This window comes from Canis aureus, chromosome 27 (genome assembly GCF_053574225.1).
Source record: "Canis aureus isolate CA01 chromosome 27, VMU_Caureus_v.1.0, whole genome shotgun sequence".
NCBI classification, from domain to species: Eukaryota; Metazoa; Chordata; class Mammalia; order Carnivora; family Canidae; genus Canis; species Canis aureus.
The window spans coordinates 44731386-44759330 of record NC_135637.1 but is presented as its reverse complement, the minus strand read 5'-3'; the positions used below and the strand labels follow the sequence as shown (position 1 = coordinate 44759330).

The 27945-nt window shown below is 42.8% G+C and overlaps 1 protein-coding gene across 1 annotated transcript; it reads right to left on the bottom strand.

Annotated features, from left to right (window-relative positions):
• On the bottom strand, positions 1 to 27788 carry LOC144299619 (nebulin-like). The gene is made up of 12 exons (XM_077875012.1): positions 27716 to 27788; positions 27515 to 27619; positions 24157 to 24263; positions 22478 to 22678; positions 22090 to 22173; positions 21334 to 21438; positions 20335 to 20441; positions 12383 to 12509; positions 12181 to 12285; positions 11227 to 11338; positions 3309 to 3415; positions 1 to 212 (listed from the first exon to the last, which is right to left on the bottom strand). Exons 3-10 carry the CDS (start codon positions 24199 to 24201, stop codon positions 11333 to 11335), a joined length of 780 nt encoding a protein of 259 aa, XP_077731138.1. The 5' UTR covers positions 24202 to 24263; positions 27515 to 27619; positions 27716 to 27788; the 3' UTR covers positions 1 to 212; positions 3309 to 3415; positions 11227 to 11332.
• Between the last annotated feature and the right edge of the window lie 157 nt (positions 27789 to 27945).

The window sequence follows — 27945 nt, the reverse complement described above, 5'->3', positions numbered from 1 at the left end:
CCTAGGTAGAGCTGCCCCAAACAGCACAGCACTCCATCTCCTACAACTGCCCCTGATGTTTCCCGCAGCAGCACAGCAGGACAGTCTGACCTCATCCCAGAAGCTCCAGATTCGCCTGAGGTCCTCAGAGATGGCGAGCCACGAGATGCCTCGGCCTAGGTATGCAGCTTCGGTGGGGACTCAGAGGCTGGAAAGGCGTGAACTGGATGCACCTGGACAGAAGGAGAAGAAACACGCCTGGAGGATCTGTTCCCCTGGACGTGACATGGCAGGCCTCCACAACAAAAGACCTTTGTGCTTCTCACAAGCAGAATGGATCCCAGAGGACATGACAAAGGGACCCTCGGAGATGGACACCACACCCAGAGCGGGGGGTCCTCATCACTGCTGATGATGGACACTCTGAAAAGGAAGCAATGATACAGGCTGTCAGGCATGCATTTTTGGGGTGAGACTGGCCACCTGGAACTGCGTTCAGCAAGCAGCCCTCCTGGCTTTCCGCCTGTCTGCTGGAGGGGCTGTTCCTCCTCCAGCTCTCCGGTCCTCCCCTGGGGGGACCTGTCCTCGCAGTGAGCGGCGGCCTGGCTCCCATGGTCGAGGGCCAACCTGTTTGCAGGGTGGCCACTAAACGCCTCCCGTCTGGGACACATGTCTGCCTGCCTTGATTCCAGAGGCTGTCCCAGGATCCTTCTCATAACCATCACTTACCTATCCCGATACAAGCTGGTATTTTGGCAACTAGTAAAAAAGATCACTGGCTAACTCATCGGTTGGGGAAAGAGCGTGCAATACAGTGGAAGCTGCTGGACAACAAGTCTTGTCTGACCCCACACCCCCGTTGGAAAGTCCCGAGTCTCTGACAGTTTGGGTAACTCCTCACCCTTACTTTCCTTATTTTCTTTGACAATGTCACAGCAGGGAAAATACTATCATTTTCAATGTTTATTAATGTATTCCTCACACAATTTTAATGATTATTAATAGAACTATGAGTTAATACACTTGATTAATGTGATTGTTTCTGCTTTTATTTGTAAGGCCTTTTAAATAATAAGAATATCCCAAATTGCAAAAAAAAAAAAAAGGCGGCAGGTGGGGGTGACTGGGTGGCGGTCAGTGAGGTGGGCACTTGGGATGAGCACTGCGTGTTATTCTGTATGTTGGCAAATTGGACACCAATAAAAAATAAATTTATTATGAAAAAAATAAAAAAAATAAAACCCTTAAAATAAATAGATAGATAAAACTCAAGCAAGCAAACGAAAAGCTGATTGGGAGGAGAAAAAAAGTAAACAATCTTGTGGAGCCAAAGACTTATTAATGTACATGGAAAGAGGACAAAGATTTAGTTTCTAACTCCAAGTATCAAAATACCTTCTCCATGAGGCAGTCCTGAAATTTTATTTTATAATCTTGATCTTTGTGGTATTTCAAGAGATGACATCTCTTAACTTTAAGAATGTCACAGAAGATTAATCCCATTTACACAAGATGAGTACTTCTCTGAGCAGTCGGTTTTCAACCTCAAGTCTTTTGGGTAGCTGAACCAACCCATAATTAAAGCGGTCTTTTCTCTGACATCGTAACTTTAGTTTTCACATGAATAATCCCATAAAGTTGCTTAGCTCCACTTGGGGGGACAGACACCGTAGAAAAGCCAAACTCAATGCCAGATACCATCCTTGTTACATTGGACTATTTTGAAGGTTAGAGTTATCAGTACTGGTAGGAGAGAGGACTAGGAGTAGGGTCGGGCTGTCCATTGGGGTGTAAGGAGCCCTGGGGCCAATTTCACTTAGTGACCACCCCAGAGAGGGGTGATGTAGAGAAGGCTCGTTCAAATTATCCTTGAAGTGATAAAGATTGGGGATGTCACAAGAAGACTAAAATTATCCTAGGGGATGGACTTTGAGGGTAGTATACAACTCTCTCAGCTTCTATTTGAAGCAAAATGGTCTGCCCCTGGCCCCCAACAATAGAGAACCAGTGCCTTGGTGTGTTGGTACAGTGCAGCTTTGAGCAGCACACATGCGCATTATACATTTAGGGAAGAGCATGCTAACTACCTTGGATGTTTCGGGAGATGCCAGCACTATGTGCTCAGCCCACTGGATCTCATGCCACTAGACACCAGGGGTGGGATCTACATGTCTCACAGGGTCAGGGGACAAGGTGCTAGTCCAACTAGCAGACTCCTTTCAGCTCCAAATGAAAATTATGGAACTGAGATACTGTTTCAATTCTGCTGTTTCAATTCACATTTCTCTTTAGAGATCACTCTAATGACTTTAAGATGCCTTGAAAGCCTAGAGCAGTATATTCTTAAATTGAGGGGTTATGAGAGGTTGATTGGTCTTTTGTCCGAGTTTAAGTCCCAGTGTGCAGCCAGTCCTCTAGGGATTCCAGTTCTGGCAATGGGTGTAGTGCATCTGTAGGTGGGCTCTGAAAAATATGCTGCTAAGAACAGACTGTCTACCCTGAACTGATTCATTTCATATGTTTTTAAAGATACTATTTGTTTGAGACAGAGAACAAGAGAGAGAGAGAGAGAGACCTTGAGCACAGAGGGGGAGAGAGAAGTAGACTTCCCACTGAGCAGGAAGCCTGACTCAGGGCTTGATGACCCATGATATTATGACCGGAGCCACCCAGGCTCCTCTAGTTTCAGATCTTTACCAACAGGTAATCTCATTATCATTAAAAGCCAGCTGCGTCCTTGATCATGTGGTATGGGAGATGAAAGCCCGTCCCCTCCTAATTCTAACCAATGTGTCATTCTCACGATTTAGGTGGTCAAGAGAAGAAAGGGAACGAACTTTTTCTGAGTGTCCACTAAGAGCCCATCTCTGTGCCAGGAATGTTATATATGATACCTTGTTCCACCTAATTTAATTATCGTGATTTTTAACCATAGTCCACATATAAGAAAACAGAGGCTCAGAGATATTAAGTAAATCATATAGAGTCATAGTGGGCAGGTGACAACAACAGGATTTGAAACCATGTTTGGCTGACTCCAAGACCATGACTTTATGGATAAATAGCAATGACTTCTCAGGAGTCCCTAGCAAATGCTACCAAGGAATTATAAGAAGGGGTCCTAGCTTTGCTAACTGAGAGGACCAATGAGAAAAACAACAGGCTTTTAGCATCTCTTAGCATCATTCTTGGCTCCCGTGCCCGACTGATACTGTTGGTGCCTTTTGTTGTTTCAGTGGTGTTGTTTCCACGATCCATTTGAGCCACCCGGGCACCCCAGGATATTTTTCTTTAACCCAGTGTACCTCGGTGCCAAATTCCCAACTTACCTCACTGACCATATATCCTTTACGTCTTTAGCGTGTTTCAGGGCTTTGGTCTGTTTCCCAGCATGATGGTGGGGTCTCTCTTTGGTGGCAAGTTCAACATAAAGATACTAAATGATCAGAGAATAGGGATCAGATGTTATAGAGACAAAACATTTGTTATTTAGTATTCAGTCATTTTCATTCACTTCTAACCCTTAAATGGGAGTGTCTACTTGTTTTCGTCCTGATGTTTTCACGTATGATATGCATTTCTTTTCATTTGTTTCCCTCTGTTTCACATTCGGAAACACATACACACACATCCGAGTCACCTAATACCCTTACTGTTGAGTGTGGCCTGATCTAAATCCATGTGATAAAGAATGCCGATGGAAGAATGAGAGGATTCTAACAAAGCTCTCAACACATTCTCCCCCCATTTTGTCTGAATGCATAAAAGTGGTCACGAACAATAGATGGGTCCTACAGAAGGAATCAAGCAGTTCGGTCCACAGACCGTTCATCCACCCAATGACGAAAGTTGTACACGATTTAGAAAGACAGACGTGGTATTGCTTGCTTAGGTAAAACACAGCCACAGTTATGATGGCCCCAAAGAGAACTGCTTGAAGTTAAGGGCCACGAGGCTGCATCAAGGACAACCCAGTGTGACAATCTGTTGCTGGGCTGCAGTGGGCAAGTATACATAACCACCCACTGTGACGCCAGCGCTGCAGGTTTGTGAGGCTCTGCTTATGAATCTCGCCTGACTCTGAAGCTTCTGCCCTCGCTTGGCTCTTCAAAGATCAGGAGTATCAGGAACTGAGGTGAAGACTGACTTCTGCTTTTTGCCTGCAGCCCTGTACAATACCTGGACATAAAATAGTCATTATCATTATTTCTGCTTTATTTGCATGTTATGGTCTCTGCTGAGAGATGCCTTTACTGCTTACTTCATAGAGAAATCGGGGATTGTCCTACTGTCCTACTGCAACAATCTTGGTTGCTGCTCAAAAAACCAATAATATATTTACCTCCTTAGCCCTCCCTTTCTTTTATCCTTTTTTTTCTTTTCTTTTCTCCTTTGTGTCAAACGAAGACACATTCTGTAGCTTGCCCATGATTCAAGCCTCCTACTGTGTTCTTGGGTCCTGCTCTCCCCTGTCCCATTCTAGGAGCCTCTGCCAGCAATTATCCGCTTCCCCTCTATATCTTCTCTATATCTTCGACCTTCCTGTTTCTTCAGTCCTTCATCTGCAAACAAAGTTTGCTCCCTTCCTTCACTAAGCCTTTTCCAATCTCTACCAATGATTTTGTTTCTTTCTACCTTTCACAGCCAAGCCGACTACGTATTTCTTCTTTTTCTCCTTAATTAATTTCTCAAGGTAACAGTATGGCTTCCGTGCAACCACACCAAGGTAGTCACTGTCCTTAGGACCGCCAAAAACTTCACAACGACCAAATGCAAGAAAGGTTCTCTGTAGCAACTGAAACTGCTCAGCTGTTTCATTCCTGAAAATGTTCTTCCCTGCTCCCCATCCTGGTGCTCTCTCCTAAGTGGCCTTCCTAGGAACTCCTCCATCTATGGTTCTGCCCTTCCCCAAGGTTGCCACTAGCTGGAGTCAGGGTTGGCTTCTTTTACCGGATACGTTCCCCTTGGGTAATCTCGTCTGTTCCTGTGACTTCAATCATTAATGTGAGATGGAGGATTTCCAAATGGATATATCCAGTGTTTCTCCTAAGTCAGGCCCAAATTTTCTTTTCTTTTCTTTTTTTTTTATTGGTGTTCAATTTACTAACATACAGAATAACCCCCAGTGCCCGTCACCCATTCACTCCCACCCCCCGCCCTCCTCCCCTTCTACCACCCCTAGTTCGTTTCCCAGAGTTAGCAGTCTTTACGTTCTGTCTCCCTTTCTGATATTTCCCACACATTTCTTCTCCCTTCCCTTATATTCCCTTTCACTATTATTTATATTCCCCAAATGAATGAGAACATATAATGTTTGTCCTTCTCCAACTAACTTACTTCACTCAGCATAATACCCTCCAGTTCCATCCACGTTGAAGCAAATGGTGGGTATTTGTCATTTCTAATAGCTGAGTAATATTCCATTGTATACATAAACCACATCTTCTTTATCCATTCATCTTTCGTTGGACACCGAGGCTCCTTCCACAGTTTGGCTATCGTAGGCCCAAATTTTCAAAAATGTTCTGAACTTAACCATGTTCAATGCAGAATTTTTTATATTATCTCCATCTCCAGCCCAATTTGCTTCCTTATCTATTTTCTCTACCTTGCTAAAAGACTCCTTGATCTCCCCGTCATGCAGACCAGACACTTGGGGGAGTCATCCTAGACTTTTCCCTCATTCCCACAACAAATGATCACGAGTTCGGGGCTCCTAACTTTGTGACAGCCTTTAAGTCTGACCCACCTTCTCCTTTTTCACAGATACAGCCCTAGTTCGGCCTCTTATATCATTTCTTCTCAACACATCTTCAAAAGCCTCCCAAAACACCTCCTCCGTTGGACCACTCATTCATCTTTCACAAGTCTGAGAAGGAGATTTTCTTAAGGCTCTGATCTAATCATATCTTAATGCTCAGAAAGAATTCTTTTTTAATTAATTAATTAATTAATTAATTAATTAATTTATGATAGTCACACACACACACACACAGAGAGAGGCAGAGACATAGGCAGAGGGAGAAGCAGGCTCCATGCACCAGGAGCCCGACGTGGGATTCGATCCCGGGTCTCCAGGATCGCGCCCTGGGCCAAAGGCAGGCGCCAAACCACTGTGCCACCCAGGGATCCCGCTCAGAAAGAATTCTAATTCCACATATGAGAAAGGTCATATGATATTCGTCTTTTTCTGTCTGCATAGTTCACATTGCTTATGGCCTTGAGGTCCATTCAAGTTGTCACAAAGGGCAAACTTTCATTCATTCTGATATTTGTAGCTGCCTCCTACAGGACACCTCTTAGTCACTTGGCTCTGAAGGTCAAGGAAGCTTGTGCTCTTGATCCCATGAAACTCTTATAACAAAGAACACCCAGAAAGGAGCTCATAGCCCTGTCTGGGGTCTGATTTTTAAAACTGTAACCAGGAGACACCCCTCTAAGATCTAGGTCTGGTGGCTGGTATGGCTTACTCTTGTGGGTCCCCTAGGACTGTAACCAATGGAGAAAGAGTTCTTCAATAGCAACCACCCCCCAGGGCATAGCTAGAGAAAACAGAGTCAGGAGCTCAGTCTTCCTGTAAAGGAGGCGTGTTAGCTAATCGTTGTGACTGCAGCTTGAGGGGCAGGCTTCTAATTAAAAATGCATCTTGGGGCGGACTATAATCCTTTTCAGAGAATTTAGAGGACATATTCTATCATCGTCTTTAACCCTCTGGTGTGCTTCACAGTGCCAATATATCCTGGAAGGAAGATTTCTACACACCTGGTCCCTGGTTTATGCAGCTGCCACAGGGGATACCCCTTGATTGCCTGTCACTGGTAGCCTGGGGGGCTTGTATTCCTGAGTTCCACAGGACTATGGTAATTGGAAGGACAGTTTTTAGCAGGCTACCACCCCAAAGGCACTGCACAGACAGCATACTCGGGCAAATTCCCAGTCTTTCTGAGCAGGAGGCCTCTTTTCTTGTCCTAGATCTTTGGCCTGAGGGGTAGGTCTTAGGTCTGACACACATCTAGTGGTCAATAGAGCTGCTAAAAAGGAACGCAGGTTGTTGAATGACCTACAGTATTCATTCATGAATGAATGAATGAACATAGTAAGAATGTCACAAGAAGATGGAAAATATAGGAAACTATGGAATAGAAGACACAGAGCTGAATAATACAAAACTGAGCTGAAAAATACACTAGAGGGTTTCAACAGAAAATTATAGATAGGGCAGAAGATCAATTAACTTGAAGATAAGACAGGGAGCTCACCTAATCAGAACAGCAAAGGAGAAGGAATGAAAAAAAAAGTGAAGATAGCCTTATAAACTTGTGGATAGCATAAAATGGACTAACATTTGCATCATAGGGCTTCCCAAAGTAAAAAGAGAGAAAGGGACAGAAATCTTATTTGAAAAAATAATGGCTGAAATACTAAATTCCCTAACCAGGAGAAAAAAAACAGACATCCAGATCTAGGAAGCACAGAGGGTTTCAAATTAGGGGATCCCAAAGAAATAAACACCAAGACACATAATAATTAAAATGTTAAATTTAAAGACAAGAAGAAACCATTAAAAGTACCAAGAAAAAAATAATTCGTTACATACAATAGAACACACCCCTCTCCCTGCGGCTCCCCCCCCCCCCGCCATAAGAGTATCAGGTATTTTTCAGCAGAAACTTTGCAGACCAGAGGGAGTAACACAATACATTCGAACGGCTGAAAGAGAAAACCTTCTGACCGACACTAGTCTACTTGGCAAAGTTATCATTCAGAAGTGAAGGAGAGAGACTTTTCTAAACAAGCAAAAGCTAAAGGACTTTCTCACCATTAATACAGCCTTACAAAGGATGTTAAAGAAAAAAAAAGCAGAAACAACCCAAGAGATGCTAAAGAGATTTCTTTCAATTGAAAAGAAAGGGTGCTAATTAGTGTTTAGAACACATATGAAGAATAGTTCTCACTGGAAAGGTGCATATGTGGTAAAAGACAAATAATAAAAATAACTGATTACAATTAAGTAAGGGATACACAAAAGAAAAACATGTAAAATGTGACATCAGGAACATAAAACATGGGGGGAAATAATGTTGAGCTTTACAATGGGATCAAACTTAAGTTGTTATCAACTTAAATAGACTGTTATAGAAGTTGCTTCACGATAGCCATAAAGGAAAAACCTATAGGAAATATGCAAAAGATGAAAAGAAAGAAATACAAGCATGCCACTAAAATAAATCAAAGCACAAAGGAAGAGAGCAAGAGAGGAAGAAAGGAAGAGATCAAGACTATACAAACAGCCAGAAAACAATTAATAAAATAGCACTAAGCCTATAATACATAATCAATAACTAGTCAAAATGTAAATAGACTCAATTCCCCAATCAAAAGACAGAGTGGCGAAATGGATTAAAGAACAAAATCTACCAGGGCACCTGGGTAGCAAAGTCAGTTAAGCATCTGATTTTTGGTTTAAGCTCAGGTCATGATCTCAGGGATGTGGGATTGAACCCCAAGTCAGGTTACATGCTTGGCACAGAAACTGCTTGAGATTCTCCCTCTCCCTCTGCCCCTCCTGCTCACGCTTGTTTGCTCTTTCTCTAAAATAGGTGAATAAATCTTTAAAAAATAAAATAAAAATTAAGACCTATCTGTATGCTGCTTACAAGAGACTCACTTTATATGTAAGGACACAGAGAGACTAGAAGTGAAGAGGTAGGAAAAGATATTTTGTGCAAATGAAAACCAAAAGAAACGTGGAGGAGTAGCTATACTTATATGGACAAGACAGACTTTAATAAGAGACAAAGATGGGCATCATATAGTGATAAAGGAGCCAATTCAACAAAACATATAACATTTGTAAATATGCACCCAACATAGGAGCACCTAGATATATAAAGCAAATACTAACAGACCTAAGCAGAGAAACAGCAATACAATAATAGCTGGAGACTCTAATTTCGCACTTATGTCAATGCATAGATTATCCAGACAGAAAATCGATATGGAAACACTGGCCATACAGTAGACCAGATACTTAAAAATATTCCATCTAAAAGCATCAGAATACACATTCTTTTCAAGTGTAGGATACTGAACAACAACGGGACAAAGAAGAAATCAAAAGAGAAATAAAAAAAAAATCTTGAGACAAATGAAAATGTAACATACCAAAACTTACGGAATGCAGTTCTAAGGCGAAAGTTTATAACAATGCCTACCTCTAAAAACAAGGACATTTTCAAAAAGCAGCCCAACTTTACACCTAAAGGAACTTGAGAAAGAAGAATAAATAAGCCCAAAGTTAGAGAAAGGAAGGAAATAAAGATCAGGGAAGAAGTAAAATACAAACTAAAAATACAATGGAAAAGATCGATGAAAGAGCTGGTTCTTTGAAAAGATAAACAAACTCGACAAACCTAGACCTAGACTCACCAACTAAAAGAGAAAAACTCAGAATGAAAGAGGAGATGGAATACTGGATACCACAAAAATACAAAGTATCAAAGAGATTCCTATAAACAATGATGTGCTACACAAACCGGACAACTTGAAAGAAATAGATAAATTCCTAGAGGCATACAACACCCCAACACTGAATAATGGTGAAATAGAAAATCTAAACAGACCAATGATGAGGAAGAAGATGGAATCAATCATCAAAAACCTCCTAACAAACAGAAGTCCAAGATCAGAAGGCTTCATTGCTAAATTCTACCAAACATTCAAAGAATGAATACCAATCCTCTCAAAGTCTTTTAAAAAATAGAGGAGGTGGCTCAGTATTTTATCATGCTCACATCATTGTTCCAGTGAGGCAAGTGTGGGAGAAAAGGAATGACTAAAGGATAGCCAGTCTTATTCCTCAATGTGGATGCACAAGACACACAAAATCCTAACAGGAATTGGGAAAAGGAGAAATGGAAGATTTAAATAATTCTGAATCCAAATAGCCAAGAAAAATAAAGGTATTTCAGAGATCCCAATAACCATCTCAAGTTACCATACAATGTTTTACGACGTGGTAGCTGGAGGACAGGCGTGCTACTTAAAGCAGTGCTTTCCAACACTGGCTGCATATTAGAATCATTATTAGAATCATGGAGCAGCTAAAAGCACGCAGATGCCTACATGCAGAGAATCAGAAAGTCTGCTGTGAGGCTGGGGAGTCAGAGCCCACTCAAGGGGAGTTTAGAAATACTTCCCAGGTGGTTCTAATATATGGCCAGTGCAGAGAAGCACTTTGCTGAGATACAAGAACCTAGGCATTCCTGGCTAAGTGCTGGTGCCAGGGGAAGGGACGCAGGTAAGCTTTCAGCAAAGCAAATGGGCTCAATTTAGCATTTATGAAAGCTAAAGAACTTATCACCCTCTGCCGCTAGCTCACTAGGAGTGTAGGAAGCTGCACACCCCCACCCCCTCACTGCAGGCAACCTTTGGTGTGCCAGGACATCTTTAAGTCTAAGAGCATAAGTGATTCCTAATAGGCAGCCACTAAAACTATTGAAAATGGGGAGTCAGTCAAGTGGCCTGACTGCCAATGTGTGGCTTCGCTCAGTGAAGTCTGATGAAGCTACACGACAAAGATGAGTTGAATGAGAATAGCCAACTCATCTGTAATAGGAAAAGCATTTACATTTGTGGAACGCCCTTACCTTTAGAAAGCACATTTAATCACTGGCCAACATGGACATCTATTACAGCCAAGGCACTATGGGACACACATCTAAATAAGACGGGGTCCAACCCTCAAGGAACGAGGAATGGAGGGGAGAGCACAAGATCTATACCCAACTAGCTGTGATAGACTGGAAGCCCCGAGGCCAACTGACAATGAAACAAAATAGTTCAGAATTTGGTGTGTGGGCTGCAGAGCAGGGAGCCATGAAAGACTTTTCAAATGGCACCACCAAGGTTAGGGTTTCTGATGACAGGGATTAAAGAGCAAGTTTTGAAATAAATTAAATAAATTTGGTTTGGAGACCACAACAATAGTGTAACATAGGCCTTTCCAATTTATAAAATTAACTCTCTGCAGCTCCAGTCACAGGTAGTCAAGTACCAACATCCTTATCTTACCAAAAGGGGACAAAATAAGGAAACTGAGGCAAAACAAGGTCAACTGACTTGCTTAGTTAGACACGGTAGGCACTCCATAATTACATCAGAGGGGAGACTTTTTTTTTTTCTAAGCGCAGTTGCCTGTTTGACAGAGGAATAAGTCAGTGGCAGTGACAGGTTCAGCATCCTTACCTCGCTCAGCTGTGTCTTCAGTTCCTGTACTTTTCTGTATTCTGGAGTGTCAAGCACCACTTGGTATCTGTCTCACATCTTCCTCGCCTTATCAGTGTACAGGTAGTTAGACCTAAAGAAAAAAAAGAAAACAGAAGCACAAGTTAATCAGTCATTGAAAGAATTATATTGAGGCTGGTGACGTGGTAATGGAAGCTGTGCCAGGGTAGCTATGTGTCATGAAGATGTGCACTCGCCCAGAACTTGCGCACGTGCCGGCAGCGGACCATGTCAGGAATGTCACACAGGAAGCAGCCCAGTCCCGAGGATCTGCAAGTCCTCCTTATATTAAATCTGTGTGGCAGAAACAGAAATAAAGCTGGCCAGGATTAAATGCAAACCAGGAACCAATAAGAGTAGTGAGACCTTCATGTTGATACAGGTTTCATTTTGGTTGAACACGTCCACCCTATACTCTTAGTTGGCTTGCACTCAAATGAATCACAGGTTTTTAAATTTAATCCTGAGCTAAGGAAAATATTGCTATTTGTTGTTCTTATACTGATGGGAGGAAAGCATGGATTGAATGGAGTGGCCTTTCAGGAGATGGAAACATTTAAGGAGAAACAAACATGGGAGGAGGAAGTTGCTAATGAGGATGGGCGTGGGGATGAGCAGGAGAAGGATACTACATGGGACCCAGGACGAGACGAGGTAGGGTGAGGGGCCGGTCATGGTTCAGTGTTGAATTCAGAGTGGTGGCCAGCAATGCTTGTAATTCCTAAACGTTCTTCCTACTACTGTTTCCGTGGTTGGAGAAATGCGGGGTCCCGCTTCCACACAATTTCACCTCCAAGCTGTATACCCAGTGTAGAAGGACTCAATGCAGCAGGCAGTTCAAAGATCACCAGTTGGCTTACATGTACACAGCCCCTTGGTATGAGCTTTTCTGAAAGACCCAGACGAGATGCTTACGTCACTGGTGATGTCTCCCACGTAGCGGCAACGGATCACTTGGGGTGTGTAAGGCAGTGAGATCACGTGGCCTTGCATCTTGAAGAAGTCTGATTTGTAGATCAACTGAAAAAATGGCCCAAAACACACACATCAGAGACCACATGGCTGACATTCCTCCCGGGGTGCCACAGCCTGCCCTCTCTCTTAAGAAAATACTCACCTCACTGACAGCCTCTTGTGTCTTCTTGACTTGGCGGATTTCAGGTGTATCAGGAGTTGTGTGAATCTTGTCTTTCAGTCTGTGGTACAATTGTCCATACACGTGGATGGAACTGGAGAGTATGATGCTGAGTGAAATAAGTCAATCAGGGAGGACAAACATTTTATGGTCTCATTCATTTGGGGAATATAAAAAATAGTGAAAGGGAATAAAGGGGAAAGGAGAAAAAAATGAGTGGGACATATCAGAAAGGGAGACAGAACATGAGGGACTCCGAACTCTGGGAAACGAACAAGGGGTGGTGGAAAGGGAGGTGGGTGGGGGGTGGGGGTGACTGGGTGACAGGCATTGAGGGGGGCCCTTGATGGGATGAGCACTGGGTGTTATGCTCTATGTTGGCAAATTGAACTCCAAAAAAAAAAAAAACTGTCGATACTATCTCTACACTGGAAGCAAAACCACTGCAGGTATTTAGTGTGGGAAGATGAGGGCAACTGTTGACTAATCAATAATCAAATATTCTACACAAAGAGCCATTAGAGGAGCAATTAAGGATCAAGGAAGTGTCTGACAGGAAAAAAGAGGAAATGGTACTTATTTTAGTTAGGTGAAGAATTCTGAGCATAAAGTCTTCCACATTCTATCAGATGGTTGGATATGGTCAGATATACAGGCCAACCATGTATATAGAAAACCAGGGTCACGAATTAGACTAAAATGCAAATTCATTAGTAAATGTTTCATAACGAATCTCAAAAAAGGAATTAATTTACATCATAATCTGTGAATTGGGATTGACAATGGCATTGCCAAATACAAAAAGACGTCACCGATGGATACAAACACCAAAATGGTAACAAAAAGGACCCTCTCATTCCTTGATGATACAGAGATTTCTAACTAACATATAGTACAAAGCCGTGGCCTCTGAAACTCAATACCCCCCCCCGCAGAATCAACATTCACTGTACCTCACTGGTAACATTGTTCACCCTCTGGACATGGACAAATGGGATTTCTTTAGGGCCAAGTGTGTATCTGTGTGCCTTGATGTGTTCCCACTCTTCTCTGTATTTGTACTGGGAAGGCAGAGTCAGAACGAGTTCGCTGCTGGGTCACAAAGAGTAGCTGTACATTCCTCACACAGGAAGGAGCTGCTGCTTACATTTGAAAATCACTCTCCATGGATTAAGTACAAGAAAAAGTCAGGGACAAAATGTCACCAGTAAACAGGACCTTGGCAATTATTTTCTTGGCTATATAAGCCAGGTGCAGAGAGGAATAAAATTCAGTGTTGCCTAGAAAAACCTGTTGGCAGGCAGCTATGAAAATAAAAGGGAAACCGTGTGTTTTTATGTTTTTTAAAAATTTTTTCTTGGTGTTAAATTTGCCAACATAGAGAATAACACCCAGCGCTCATCCCATCAAGTGCCCCCGTCAGTGCCTGTCACGCAGTCACCGCCAACCACCGCCCACCACCCCTAGTTCGTTTCCCAGAGTTAGGAGTCTCTCATGTTCTGTCTCCCTCCCTGATATTTCCCACTCGTTTTTTCTCCTTTCCCCTTTATTCCCTTTGACTATTTTTTATATTTCCCAAATGAATTAGACCGTAGGATGTTTGTCCTCCTCCGACTGACTTAATTCACTCAGCATAATATCGTCCAGTTCCATCCACGTTGAAGCAAATGGTGGGTATTTGTCATTTCTAATGGCTGAGGAATATTTCATTGCATACATAGACCACATCTTCTTTATCCATTCATCTTTCGATGGACACCGAGGCTCCTTCCACAGGTTGGCTATTGTCGACATTGCTGCTATAAACATTGGGGTGCAGGCATCCCAGCATTTCACTGCTTCTGTATCTTTGGGGTCAATCCCCAGCAGTGCAATTGCTGGGTCGTAGGGAAGATCTGTTTTTCACTCTTTGAGGAACCCCACACAGTTTTCCAGAGTGGCTGCACCAGTTCACATTCCCACCAAGAGTTCAGGAGGGTTCCCCCTTTCTCCACATCCTATGATTTGTAGTCTCCTGCCTTGTTAATTTTCGCCATTCTCACTGGTGTGAGGTGGTATCTCATTGTGGTTTTGATTTGTATTTCCCTGATGGCAAGTGATGCAGAGCATTTTCTCATGTGCATGTTGGCCATGTCTATGTATTCCTCTGTGAGATTTCTGTTCCTGTCTTTTGCCCATTTCATGATTGGATTGGTTGTTTCTTTGCTGTTGAGTTTAAGAAGTTCTTTATAGATCTTGGATACTAGCCCTTTATCTGATATGTCATTTGCAAATATCTTCTCCCATTCTGTAGGTTGCCTTTTAGTTTTGTGGACTGTATCCTTTGCTGTGCAAAAGCTTCTTACCTTGATGAAGTCCCAATAGTTCACTTTTGCTTTTGTTTCTCTTGCCTTCGTGGATGTATCTTGCAAGAAGTCACAGTGGGCGAACTCAAAAATGGTGTTGCCCATGTTCTCCAGGATTTTGATGGAATCTTGTCTCACATTTAGATCTTTCATCTGTTTTGAGTTTATCTTTGTGTATGGTGCAAGAGAGTGGTCTAGTTTTGTTCTTCTGCATGTGGATGTCCAATTTTCCCAGCAGCATTTATTGAAGAGACTGTCTTTTTTTCCAGTGGATAGTCTTTCCTACTTTGTCGAATATTAGTTGACCATAAAGTTGAGGGTCCACTTCTGGATTCTCTATTCTTTTCCATTGATCTATGTGACTGCTTTTGTGCCAGGACCACACTGACTTGATGACCACAGCTTTGTAGTACAACCTGGAATCTGGCATTGTGATGCCCCCAGCTGTGGCTTTCTTTTTTAATATTCTCCTGGCTATTAGGGGTCTTTTCTGATGCAACACAAATCTGAAAATAATTTGTTCTAACTCTCTGAAGAAAGTCCATGGTATTTTGCTGGGATTGCATTAAACATGAAAATTGCCCTGGGTAACGTTGACATTTTCACAATATTAATACTTCCAATCCGTGAGCATGGAATATTTTTCCATCTCGTTGTGTCTTCCTCAAATTATTTTAGAAGTGGTCTGTAGTTTTTAGGGTGTGGATCCTTTATCTCTTTGGTTAGGTTTATTCCTAGGTATCTTATGCTTTTGGGTGCAATTGTAAATGGGATTGACTCCTTAATTTCTCTTTCTTCAGTCTCATTGTTAGCGTGTAGAAATGCCACTGACTTATGGGCATTGATTGTGTATTCTGCCATGCTCCCAAATTGATGTATGAGTTATAGCAATCTTGGGGTGGAGTCTCTTGGGTTTTCTATGTAGAGTATCATGTCATCAGCAAAGAGGGAACGTTTGACTTCTTCTTTGCCAATTTGAATGCCTTTTATTTCTTTCTGTTGTCTGATTGCTGAGGCTAGGACTTCTAAGACTATGTCAAATAGCAGTGGTGAGAGTGGACATCCCTGTCTTCTTCCTGATCTAAGGGGAAAGGCTCCCTGTGCTTCCCCATTGAGAATGATATGTGCTGTGGGCTTTTCGTAGATGCCTTTTAAGATGTTGAGGAATATTCCCTCTATCCCCACAATCTGAAGAGTTTTGATCGGGAATGGATGCTGTATTTTGTCAAATGCTTTCTCTGAATCTATTGAGAGGATCATATGGTTCTTGTTTTTTGTCTTTCTGATATGATGAATCACATTGTTTTATGAGTGTTGAACCAGCCTTGCGTCCGGGGATACTTCCCTCTTGGTAATGGTGAATAATCTCCTTAATGTACTGTTGGATCCTATTAGCTAGTATCTTGTTGCGAATTTTTGCGTCCATGTTCATCAGGAGTATGGGTCTATAACTCTCCGTTTTGGTGGGGTCTTTGTCTTGTTTTGGAATTAAGGTGATGCTGGCCTCGTAGAACGAGCTTGGATGTATTTCATTTCTATCTTTCTGAACAGCTTTAGTAGAATAGGTATGGTTTTTTTTTTTTTTTTGGTTTCTTCTTTAAACGTTGGAATAAATTCCCCAGGGAAGCCATCTGGCCCTGGACTTTTGTGTCTTGGGAGGTTTTTGATGACTGCTTCAATTTCCTCCCTGGCCTGTTCAGTTTTTCTATTTCTTCCAGTTCCAGTTTTGGTAGTTTGCGGCTTTCCAGAAATGCGTCCATTTCTTATAGATTGCTGAATTTATTGGCGTATAGCTTCTCATGTTTTTAAAATTGTTTGTATTTCCTTGGTGTTTGTAGTGATCTCTCCTTTCTCATTCATGATATTATTAATATGAGTCTTCTCGCTCTTCTTTTAATAGGGCTGGCTAATGGTTTATCTATCTTACTAATTCTTCAAAAGAACCAACTCCTGGTTTTGTTAATCTGTTCCATAGTTCTTCTGATATCTATTTCATTGAGTTCTGCTCGAATGTTAATTTGTCAAATCTCTTCTTCTGCTGGGTGTAGGATCTATTTGCTCTTTTTCATCTAGCTCCTTTAGGTGTAAGGTTAACTTCTGTATTTGAGTTCTTTCCAATTTGTGGATGGCTGCTTGCATTGAGATATATTTCCCCCAAGGACTGCTTTTGCTGTATCCCAAAGATTTTGAATGGTTTTATCTTCATTCTCATTAGTTTCCATGAATCTTTTTAATTCTTCCTTAATTACCTGGCTCACCCTTTCATCTTTTATCAGGATGGTCCTTAACCTCAACGTGTTTGAAGTACTTCCAAACTTCTTGTTGTGATTTAGTTCTAATTTCAAGGTATCATCCTCTGAGAATAAGCAGGGGATGATCCCAATCTTTTGGTATCGGTTCAGATCTGAGTTGTGATCCAGTATGTGGTCTATTCTGGAGAAAGTTCCATGTGCACTTGAGAAGAATGTGTATTCAGTTGCATTTGGATATAAAGTTATGTAGTTATCTGTGAAATCCGTTTGGTCCAGTCTATCATTTCGAGCTCTCGTTTCTTTGACATGTACTTAGAAGACCTATTTAGTGTAGAAAGCGCTAGATTGAAGTCACCAAGTATAAGTGTATTATGATCTAAATATGTCTTAACTTTGGTTATTAATTGATTGATATATTTGGCAGCTCCCACATTCGGGGCATATATATTGAGGATTGTTAAGTCTTCTTCTTGGATAGATCCTTTAAGTATGATACAGTGTCCCTCTTCATCTCTCACTACAGTCTTTGGGATAAATTTCAGTTTATCTGATATAAGGATGGCTACCCCTGCTTTCTTGTGAGGACCATATGATTGGTACGTGGTTCTCCAACCTTTTATTTTCAGGCTGTAGGTGTCCTTCTGTCTAAAATGAGTCTCTTGTAGACAGCAGATAGATGGGTCCTGCTTTTTTATCCAGTCTGAAACCCTGTGCCTCTGTATGGGGTCGTTAAGCCCATTCACGTTCAGTTACTATTGAAAGATATGAATTTAGTGTCATCATGATACCTATTCAGTCCCTGTTTTTGTGGATTGTTCCATTGGACTTCCTCTCCAAGAGGAATTTTAAGAGTCCCCCTTAAAATTTCTTGCAGAGCTGGTTTCCTGGTCACATATTCTTTCAGTTCCTGCCTATCTTGGAAGCTGTTTATCTCTCCTATTGTGAATGAGAGCCTTGGATAAAGTATTCTTGGCTGCATGTTCTTCTCATGTAGGACCCTGAATATATCCTGCCAGCCCTTTCTGGCCTGCCTGGGTCTCTGTGGAGAGGTCTGCTGTTAATCTAATATTCATCCCCATAAAAGTTAGAGATTTCTTGTCTCTTGCTGCTTTAAGGATCTTCTATTTATCTTTGGAATTTGCAAGCTTCACTATTAAATGTCGAGGTGTTGAGCGGTGTTTATTCATTTTAGGTGGGGGAAGGCCTGTGTTTTTAGTCCCAGCACAGCTTGGAAGTTAGGACCTGCAGGGAAGAGAGGAGCGACTATTTTTGAGGCCAACAAGTGGCTTTCCAGATGGATTTACCAGAAAAAAAAGACATATTAGGTGGTTGGATCTGCAAGTGTCTGATTTGGATACTGTAGGTTTGGGTCTTTGGTTTTGTGTACTGGCTGGCCGGCAAGCTTGGGTCCCAAGACTCCGAAGGCAGCAGAAGAGGGCTGCAGGCTGTGTGCAGCACCCCCGGGCTCTGCCCTGCATGGGGCTCCCTAGCATCCCCAGCATCCCTGCAGGGTGGTGGGAGCCACTGGGCTAGGAAGCCCCAGATAGCAGGAGCCCCTTCATCCCCAGCTTTCTGCTCAGTGTGCAGAGGGCATGTGGTGGGGCCAGTATCGGAGCCAGCTAGCCCACAAGCAGTCCTGTCTGCCCAAGGGACGCACACAACATCCTGTCCCCAGGCAGCTGCAGCCGCCCATGGGGTGCCTGGGGTCACAGGGATGCTCCTACGCTTCTTGAGGCAAAGGCGCCGTGATGACCACACTCAGCGGGGGCCTCCACACACACCCCCAGCCCCCAGGGGCCCAGGTCAGCGCCCCTCCCCTGGCAGGCCGTGGTGCGGGGAGGCACCTACATAGGTGATCTGGTAGTGCTTTTCCCTGGAATGCTGGAAGGCGGCTGTGTCACCAGGGAGCCGGTATCCTGTGCACTGGTCACGTCGGCCGGCACCTGGGTACAGGTCCTGCGGAGGGCGAGGGGTCAGGCTGCGCCGGGGCCCATCGAGTCATGCGCATCGCACGCGGCCCATGCCAGGCTTTCGGTCGGGATGCAGCGTGTTCTTGTTTACCAGGCCGATGTCATGAGGAGTCAGAGGAGTTCAAAGGGCCAGGTAACTAATGCATCATCCTTGACCCCCTGCTTCGAAACCGACAGGTGCCTGCGTGCTCCACTGCCCAGGCCTTGGGCTCGGGTCACATCTCTGAGCCCATCAGTCTCCCTGCTCGACCCCCACCCTCCTCGCTAATGCTCCCTCGCTTCCACTCTGTCGAGTAAATAAACCAAATCTTTAAGAGAGAGAGACAGAGAGCGAGAGAGATGCCTGGGGGTGCTCAGGGTGTGACGCTGGGTCATGGGATTGAGTCCCCAACGGGTTCCCGCAGGGAGCCTGCTTCTCCCTCTGCCTGTGTCTCTGCCTCTCTCTGTCTCTCTCATGAATAAATAAAACCTTAAAAAAGAGAGTGAGCGAGTGAACGATGAGTGAAGGGGCCCATAGGAAATAATTCTTCTATGTTTTGAACGTATGCCCAATTACCTGCATGGAATCGAGCAAGAAAACGGGAGCAGTAGAGGGAACAGGCAGTCAGTGCCGCCTGTGTCGTGAACCCTTAGATGGCATTCACATCATCACAGTCCCGGAGACAGTCATAATGATAAGGCACATCCCTGGAACCCCATTCCTCCAATAAACACAGTGTCAGGCCATGAAGAGGTCACGATTCCCCAATCCCTGGCAGATGGGGGAAAGGAGTTTCTGACCATGATCCTAAATAGCCTGTCTTTGGGGGGGAGATCCAGGAGTAGGAATAGTATCAGAGACATCAAAGAGCAAATGTTTTTCAATATTCAGTACAGGAGAGTGACATCAAAGAGGGAAACCAATGTTGCCTGAGCAGGTAACACCCAAAAGGGATATTAAGTAAGTGAGTGGAATCCAGGTCTTTCTCTTCTGAATTCCAACAGTAATTTCTAGCCCTTTCTCTTACTACTAGTAGTCCCTTATGATTATGTGTCTTCTCTTTGTCATCTTGGTTTTAAGTTGTTTGAGAAAGGTTGGCTTTCTTTCTCCCTCGTATCTTGTAAATGTAAATGCAATGTTGCTCTAAGAATGCCCATTGCTTGCGTGGTGTAAGAATCCCACCAACCAGGAGGGAAGACAGACTGTGTACTGTTTGGGTTTTTTCTTTGTTTTTTAACTCAGGTGAATGGAATAGCATTGACAACTGAGAAGGTCAGGCTGAGATAAAGCACAAGCCAAGGAGGTTTCTGCAAAAGCCAGTGGCCTGGCCCTCGGAGGCCGCCCCTTAGACTTCTGCTGCCCCCTGCACTGGGTTCTCACTGCTCACCTCACTCTGGAGCTTGTGTGCATGAAGGGCCCATCCAGTTCCATGGTTTTCATAGTTGCAGCCACCTTGCCTCTGACGCTATCCATGTAGTCATGGTGGTAGATGGCCTGTGTCAGATAGAAGAGGGGTCAGCTGATTCTGATCACAGCAGCATCATTGGAAAGAAGCAAAGTAAATGGAAACCTAAGTCTCTCTTAAAGGAAGGAAGGAAGGAAGGGAGGGAGGGAAAGGGGAAGGGGAAGGGGAAGGGGAAGGGGAAGGGGAAGGGGAAGGGAAGTAGGTAGGTAGGTTTCCCTTTGCCTCAACAACTGATCCATCATTGTCTTGTCCACAGGCTCGCAAGTGGCATGTGGACCCCGCAGCATGAGAGAAGCAGAGGACATGGCTCAGCAAAGGGAGGGAACAGCGGCTATGGTACGGCTCTAAGTTTCAAAACAATGGGTTTTTACATTCTAACTCGCTGGTGGGATTTGATATTTACTTACTAATTTGCGGGCTTAGTTAAAAGAAAATAAAAGAGCAGCCGTGTGCTGGCTCTGCCCCCCAAGTCAGAGAGTGGATGTGGCATGGGGCCGAGGCTTGGGCACCGGGCCTTCCCAGACCACGGACGAGGGGCCCCACGAAACCCACACCGCTCACTGCACGGCCTGCCCCCTCCTCACCCTGCCATGACCAGCTCTAATTTTCCAGAGGGCTGACCAGCAAGATACAACTGCTGCTCTTGACACGAGGCCTCAAAAAACAACTTTAAAGCAAAAAACTCTAAAACACTGAGTATTCCATAGTTATAGCATTTCTACCTCCACCTTGGGAACTGATTGAACACACCAGGTTTTAGGAAATATGAGCAGAACCATAAGTACTATCTAGGACACTAACTCTGGTCTCCCAGTTAGCAAAAGCCACTTACTTTTTCTTTTCTTTTTTTTTTTTTGCCACTTCTGTTTGAGTGGTGGCCCCATTTATTACTGTCCACACGACTTCCCCACGGGGACTTACATCACTCAGTTGTTTCCCACTTTTCACAGCCTGCACATAGACTTGTGTGTCTGTGACCAACTTGTAGCCATTCCTGGTCTTCTGTGTGTGAGATTTGTACTTGATCTGCCAAGAGGAATAAAAGAAGCCTGTGGTAGACCGTTTACGGTTCTAGAAATTGCTGCTTTCATGGAGGGTTTGGTTGCTTTTAACTCATGACATTTACTTTCATTAGCACATATTCAATCGACCAGGAGGCATTTGAATTTTAGGACAATCTGCATAATCGATGCTTATAGTCCTATGGAGCTTCTAGAGCCTTCTAGCAGGCTTGACAACTGCTCTTCTAGGAACATTTACGCATTTTTACTGAAACCTTTATTACAGTGTTAATTTGCTTAGCAAATTCTCTCTTTATAAATAGGTCCTGTCTATAGCGTCACAAACACCTCACAAGTGAGATTTCCCTAATAGGAGAATCATGTGCTTGATAGATCTGAAATAGTCCAAATGTAGAGAGAGGTTCCAGGGAAGGACAACAGGACAGCTCGACCGTGTTGTTGAATAGAGAGCTACGCGCATTCCAAGAAACAGCCGTTCCCTGCTCCTTAGCATTCTTCTCCAGATCAGCCATCCTCAACACCATTTAAGACATAGCTGGTCTGTGACAATGTACATAACTCCCCCTTTGACTTAGACTACGTAGAAAAGGAAATACACTTTAAAAAAAAAAACCATAAGATAGGGCAAACTCCCATGGTTACATAGAACATAAACATGCTTGGCATGAAGAATTTCAGGAATGTCCGAGATGTAGCATCCAATGCCCTTTAGCCAGTTGAGGTCATCCTTGTATACAATCTAAAGATTGCGGTGGATAGAGGGAATTAGAAAAAAGAAACTGACCGTAACTCAAACACCAAAAACACAGACACCCAGTGGGCCTGGGAGGACTTTATCGAATGACATTCGAAGGGTGTTATGCAATGAGGCTGTGGGTGCCGTGAAAACACTGGCACACAGAGCCCTGCTTCCAGGGACAGACCCATGGGTACAGAGGACAGCAACGCTGGAAGAAGGCCAGGGTACATGCAGGTGGGTCTGCTTCCCCTCAGGATGGGCATGTGGAGCCAGCGCGGGGGACCTTCACAAGCAGTGGGCTTACGTTGCTGTAGATCTGATCTGTGACTTTCCTGATGTGGCTGTTGACTTGCAAGTCAGGGTGGCAAATCCACTCACAGAGGTGTAGGCAGTAATCAATCTCACTGCCTTTCTTCTGAGATTCCTTAGCAGTAACCATCTCCACCATGTCAGGCACGATGTGGATTCTCATCTTGTTCTTTTCATAAACTGATTTATATAGGCGCTGGGAAGATAAAATAATATGCCAATTATGTAGGAAATTGTGCAAGGTCTCAAGGCAATCTGGTTCTTAAATCCTTCTTATACACCAGAGAAGTCGAGGTAAAGAATGTATGGCAATCAGGTGGGATCTGGTAAATATTAAATTAATTCCGTATACTGTCTAACAAAGTCTTTTACTAAATACGCATCTCTAGGCCAGAAGGCATTGAAAAATTTTATTGGACCACTAGCATTTAAACGAATGGAATAGAATTGAAAAGATCAGAGTGTATTGCCTTTAGTTTGGCAGTACATAGTCTTCTGTCATATGTCAGAAGGAAGTCACATAAACGTCAGCTGTGTGTGTGTGTGTGTGTGTGTGTGTGTGTGTGTGTACTTGATACAACATTCTCACTGGTAAAAAACAGGGTTTGAGAAATACTGATCTAAAATGCTATGTAAGGGACGCCTGGGTGGCTCAGCAGTTGAGCATCTGCCTTCGGCTCAGGGTGTGATCCTGGGATCTGGGATCGAGTCCCACATCGGGCTCCTTGTGGGGAGTCTGCTTCTCCTTCTGCCTGTGTCTCTGTCTCTCATGAATAAATAAAATCTTTAAAAAATAAAATAAAATAAAATGCTATGTAAAAGGTTCACAATTAAGAGGTAAAAGTCTCTAAAGGAGGTTAACTTCTGAAAGAGAACTAGCTTCTTAGGACTGCAATGAAGGTTATAGGTAATTTTACAATAAAAGGCTTTACTTAAGAACATTCTGGGCATAAAGGGTTGAAGTTCATAAACTTTTTTTTAATATATTTTTTATTTATTTATGATAGTCATACAGAGAGAGAGAGAGAGGCAGAGACACAGGCAGAGGGAGAAGCAGGCTCCATGCACCGGGAGCCCGACGTGGGATTCGATCCCGGGTCTCCAGGATCGCGCCCTGGGCCAAAGGCAGGCGCCAAACCGCTGCGCCACCCAGGGATCCCCGAAGTTCATAAACCTTAATACGATATCTAGATAGCTCATTGTAATTTTAGATTTTCTTTTACAATATACACAAACATATAATATATAAAACACATGTGGATGGAACTGGAGGGGATTATGCTGAGTGGAATAAGTCAATCAGAGAAGGACAAACATTATATGGTCTCATTCATTTGGGAAATATAAATAATAGTGAAAGGGAATTAAAGGGAAGGGAGAAGAAATGGGTAGGAAATATCAGAAAGGGAGACAGAGCATGAAGACTCCTAACACTGGGGGTGGTGGAAGGGGAGGAGGGCGGGGGGTGGGGGTGAATGGGTGGCGGGCACTGAGGGGGGCACTTGACAGGATAACCACTGGGTGCTATTCTGTATGTTGGCAAATTGAACACCAATAAAAAATAAATTCATTAATAAATAAATAAAACACATGAATCAGTAGAAAAATTCTAGGAGCGGAGAACTGGGGAAGGTAGAGGGTGGGTGAGAGGCCATCACAATGCACTTGACTTACATTGCTAGCCAGATGCTTCTGGTTCTTAGCATGCATCAGGGACATGGTACTGGTAGGCAGGATGTAGCTGGTGGCTTCACTCCATCCCAAGCTTCCTTGTACAGGTTCTACAGGGGTTATAAACCATTTTGTGAGTACAGAAAATGCACTCTGGTTGGATCTTTAGAAGGGGATTTTTCCTGTATCTTTTTTCAGACACTGCTTAACAACCCCTGATCTTCATACTCAGCAGGACCCAAGTCCCCCTCAGTAAATAATGGGTTTAATGCTGTGACCATAATTTTCTGGTCCATTATTCTGTTCTCTTCCATAGTACTTATTTCAGTTTGGCAGTTATCATGGAGCACTGCATCTTGACAACAGTGGTGAATGTATGAATATGCATTTGTACAGCTATAGTACTGTAGGCCACAAAGAGTGACATTTTACTGTATGGAAACGAAAACAAAGTTTTTGACGCTGTGTTCCTTTGCTCTAGGTCTAGGAATTCCTGAAGGGTGAAAACCACTAACTTAAAATCTATTTATCCTATCTTACATTTTTGTAGCTAGTGGGAGCTCAAGAAAGATTTCCACTCCTAGGTATTTATTTACTCAAGAAAACAAAAATTACATATGCACAAAAACCTATACTCAAATGTATATAGCAGCTTTATTCATAATTGTCACAAACTAGATACAATCCAGGTGTCCTTGGACTGTGAATGAATAAATTGTGGTATATTCATACAATGGAATATCACACTCTGCAATAAATCCAATAAACTACTGGTTTTTACAGCAATGTGTAGAGTACACATGTGGATTTTACTAAGACAAAGAAACAGACCTGACGGCTGCAGACTTCATAATCCCATTTGCAGGACATTCTGGAAAAGGTTTTTCAAAGTTTGTTTCTTTAAAAATAGGTCCAGAAAATGCTTCTATGGGTCTCAAAGAAGGAAAAGGAAGAGGGTAATTTTGAGGTGATAGATTTTCTGTGGCTTCACTGGGGTGAATACATGACTTTGCATTTGTTAAAAGCCATAGTCCAGAGGCACCTGGGTGGCTCAGTGGGTTAAGCATCTGCCTTCAGCTCAGGTCAAGATGAGCTTGGAGAACGCTGCTCAGAGGGAAGTCTGCTTCTCCCTCTTCCTCTGCCCCTCTTCCTGCTCATGCTCTCTCTCTCTCTCTCTCAAATCAATAAAATCTTGTTTTAAAAAACATCCTGTAGTACTATATACTACAAAGAGTGATTTACTGTGTGTAAATTAAAACAGAATCAAGCTGAATGGGGAAGAGGACACCAATGGAATAGAAATCATAACAAATAAACCTAACTGTGTTACAAATGCATAACAAGACTATGCTGAAGGAAGTGAGTTAGAAAACAATTTAGTTTATTTTTGAAAATGGTATTTTGACTCATTAAGCTATAGACAAAAATAACCAATAAGATACTGTAGTTACTACATTTGTTTCTCACAGGAATATGGGTTAGCAATTCTCAAAACTATGTGCCGATAAAAGTTGAACAAATAGGAGCGCCTGGGGGGCTCAGGGGTGAGTGTCTGGCTTCAGCCCAGGGCGTGACCCTGGGGTCCTGGGATCGAGTCCCGCATTGAGCTCTCCGCAAGAAGCCTGCTTCTCCCTCTGCCTGTGTCTCTGCCTCTCTCTGTCTCATGAATAAATAAATACAACCTTTAAAAAAGTTGAACAAATAAGCAAACATGTCATAGGTAATGAGGGCCAGGCTTTCTAGGAAAAAAAAAAGCCACAAGTTGGAAAAATAAAAGATAGAAGTCTAAAGTCTGTAGTGTTGAATGATATAGGAAGCATCAATAGGAACTCATGGTTCAAAGCACACATATAATTAGACAAATATAGAAATAAATACTGATATGTATGCATATAGAGGTTAGTATCCATAATATATTTCTAAGCTCTGTCCATAGAAGGGTCCCAGCAGCAGTGAGCACGCCTAGTGCTGAGATTTTTGCCTTTGAAATGCCAATCCTTAATACATAAACCAGGGCTCCTTGGAGAGGGGGTATCTGGAGCAGGTAAATACAAGATGAACATCTTGTGGTGCCAGAATGTAAGGAAGCACTCAAAAACAATGACAGAGTATGTTAAGTTCTTATAGGAGCCACCCTGAAAGGCACCCAATGGGGAAAGGTGAAATGATTTGAGCAACAAAATAAATAGCAGTATTAGACTACATCACGTAGAAGAAATTAAATATCCATGAGTTCAGATATAATTACTTACTGATACAAGTAAAAAAAAAAAAACCCAAATGGTAGGAAGAAAGAGTGGTTTCTTACCGAAGAATTCCAATTGATAAATGTAGGAGGGATGAAAAAAAAAAAAACAGAAAATCACCAATAGGCATATTTTATACTAAAAGTTGTTTCAGGCAAGACCCATCAATAGATGGTAAAATACATGAGAGAACATTTGAAGAGAAACAGGCTATCTGCAAAGTCCCAAAATATCTCCCTCCATGATATGTATTAACAACAAAGGGAAAAATCACGACATTACAGTAGAGAAGCTCAGCAGCCAGCCACCTAACCAAGTCACCACGTTCAACATCACCAGTTACCGGCATCACGTCCCACCTGCCATGATGCCGGAGAGAAGCTTTTGTGTTAAACTCGCCAAAAATGGACTGTCTTGATCTAATCATAAGAAGACATCATATAAAACCAAATGGAGGGGCATTCCACAAAATAACCGGAAAGTATTCCTCAAAAGTGTTACAATCAGAAAAAGACAAGGGAAAACTGAGAAATGATCAGATTGAAGAAAGCTAATGAGTCATATGAATTAAATGCAAAATGGGATGACAGGCTGGCGCCTGACATAGAAAAGCACATTAGTGGAAAAACCCTGGTGAAATCTGGATGAAGTCTGTAAGTTACACTGCAACAAGGTTAATTTAGTTTCCATGATTGTATTACAGACAAAACTATGCTGGAATTCTCTGGACTCTTTCTGCAAGTTTTCTGGAAACCTAAAAGAGTTTCAAAATAAAGTTTTAAAAAGTTTGTTGAATTAACCAATTCAGAGGAGACAAAAAAAAAGTGTCTTTGTAGGCTGTACGCCCCTTGTCCCTGGAGAAGCCAGGGAAGGACAAGTCCAGGGTGAGGGTAGCCTAGTTTCAACAGTGCTCACCTGCAATAAGGAAGGAGCTCCCAAATCTGTGCCAATGCACAGCATGGTGTGATATTCCACTTCGGGCTCAATGAATTGTCACTAGGACTACTGAGGAGATAAAATAGGAAACTGGAAGTGCCTGAAAAAACCTGGGCGGTAAGGTGCTTATCCCAACTATTCCGTTATTGTCTCCAGGGAAGAAGAGAAAAATAACTCACTCTGCTGTAAAGATTCTTCAGGTTCTTGGTTCTGTCATAATCCACTGTTTCTAGGACTGTTGTATCTTTGTCCTTAATCTGATGATAATTTTCTTTACATTTCACCTACACACAAAAAAGATGGGTTATTCTTTTCTGCTGTTCAAAAATACAGAAGGACAGGAATGGCTTGTGTCGGGAGAGAAGTCCAAGAAGACGCACCTCACTGGCATTAATGCCACTTTGAAGAGCAGTCACCTAAAGTGGTGTATCTGTGACCAGGTTCTAATTCTGCAGAGTTTCTTTACCTGCTGCCATGTACCCGTATCTGTAAAGAAAAACCAGGCACCGGAAATGGTAAAATACACGTCTGCCATCAGCATGAGCAGTTTGTGCCAACTTAGATGAGCCTTTACTTCATTCTGGGTTCCTGCTTTAATACTAACAGAGAC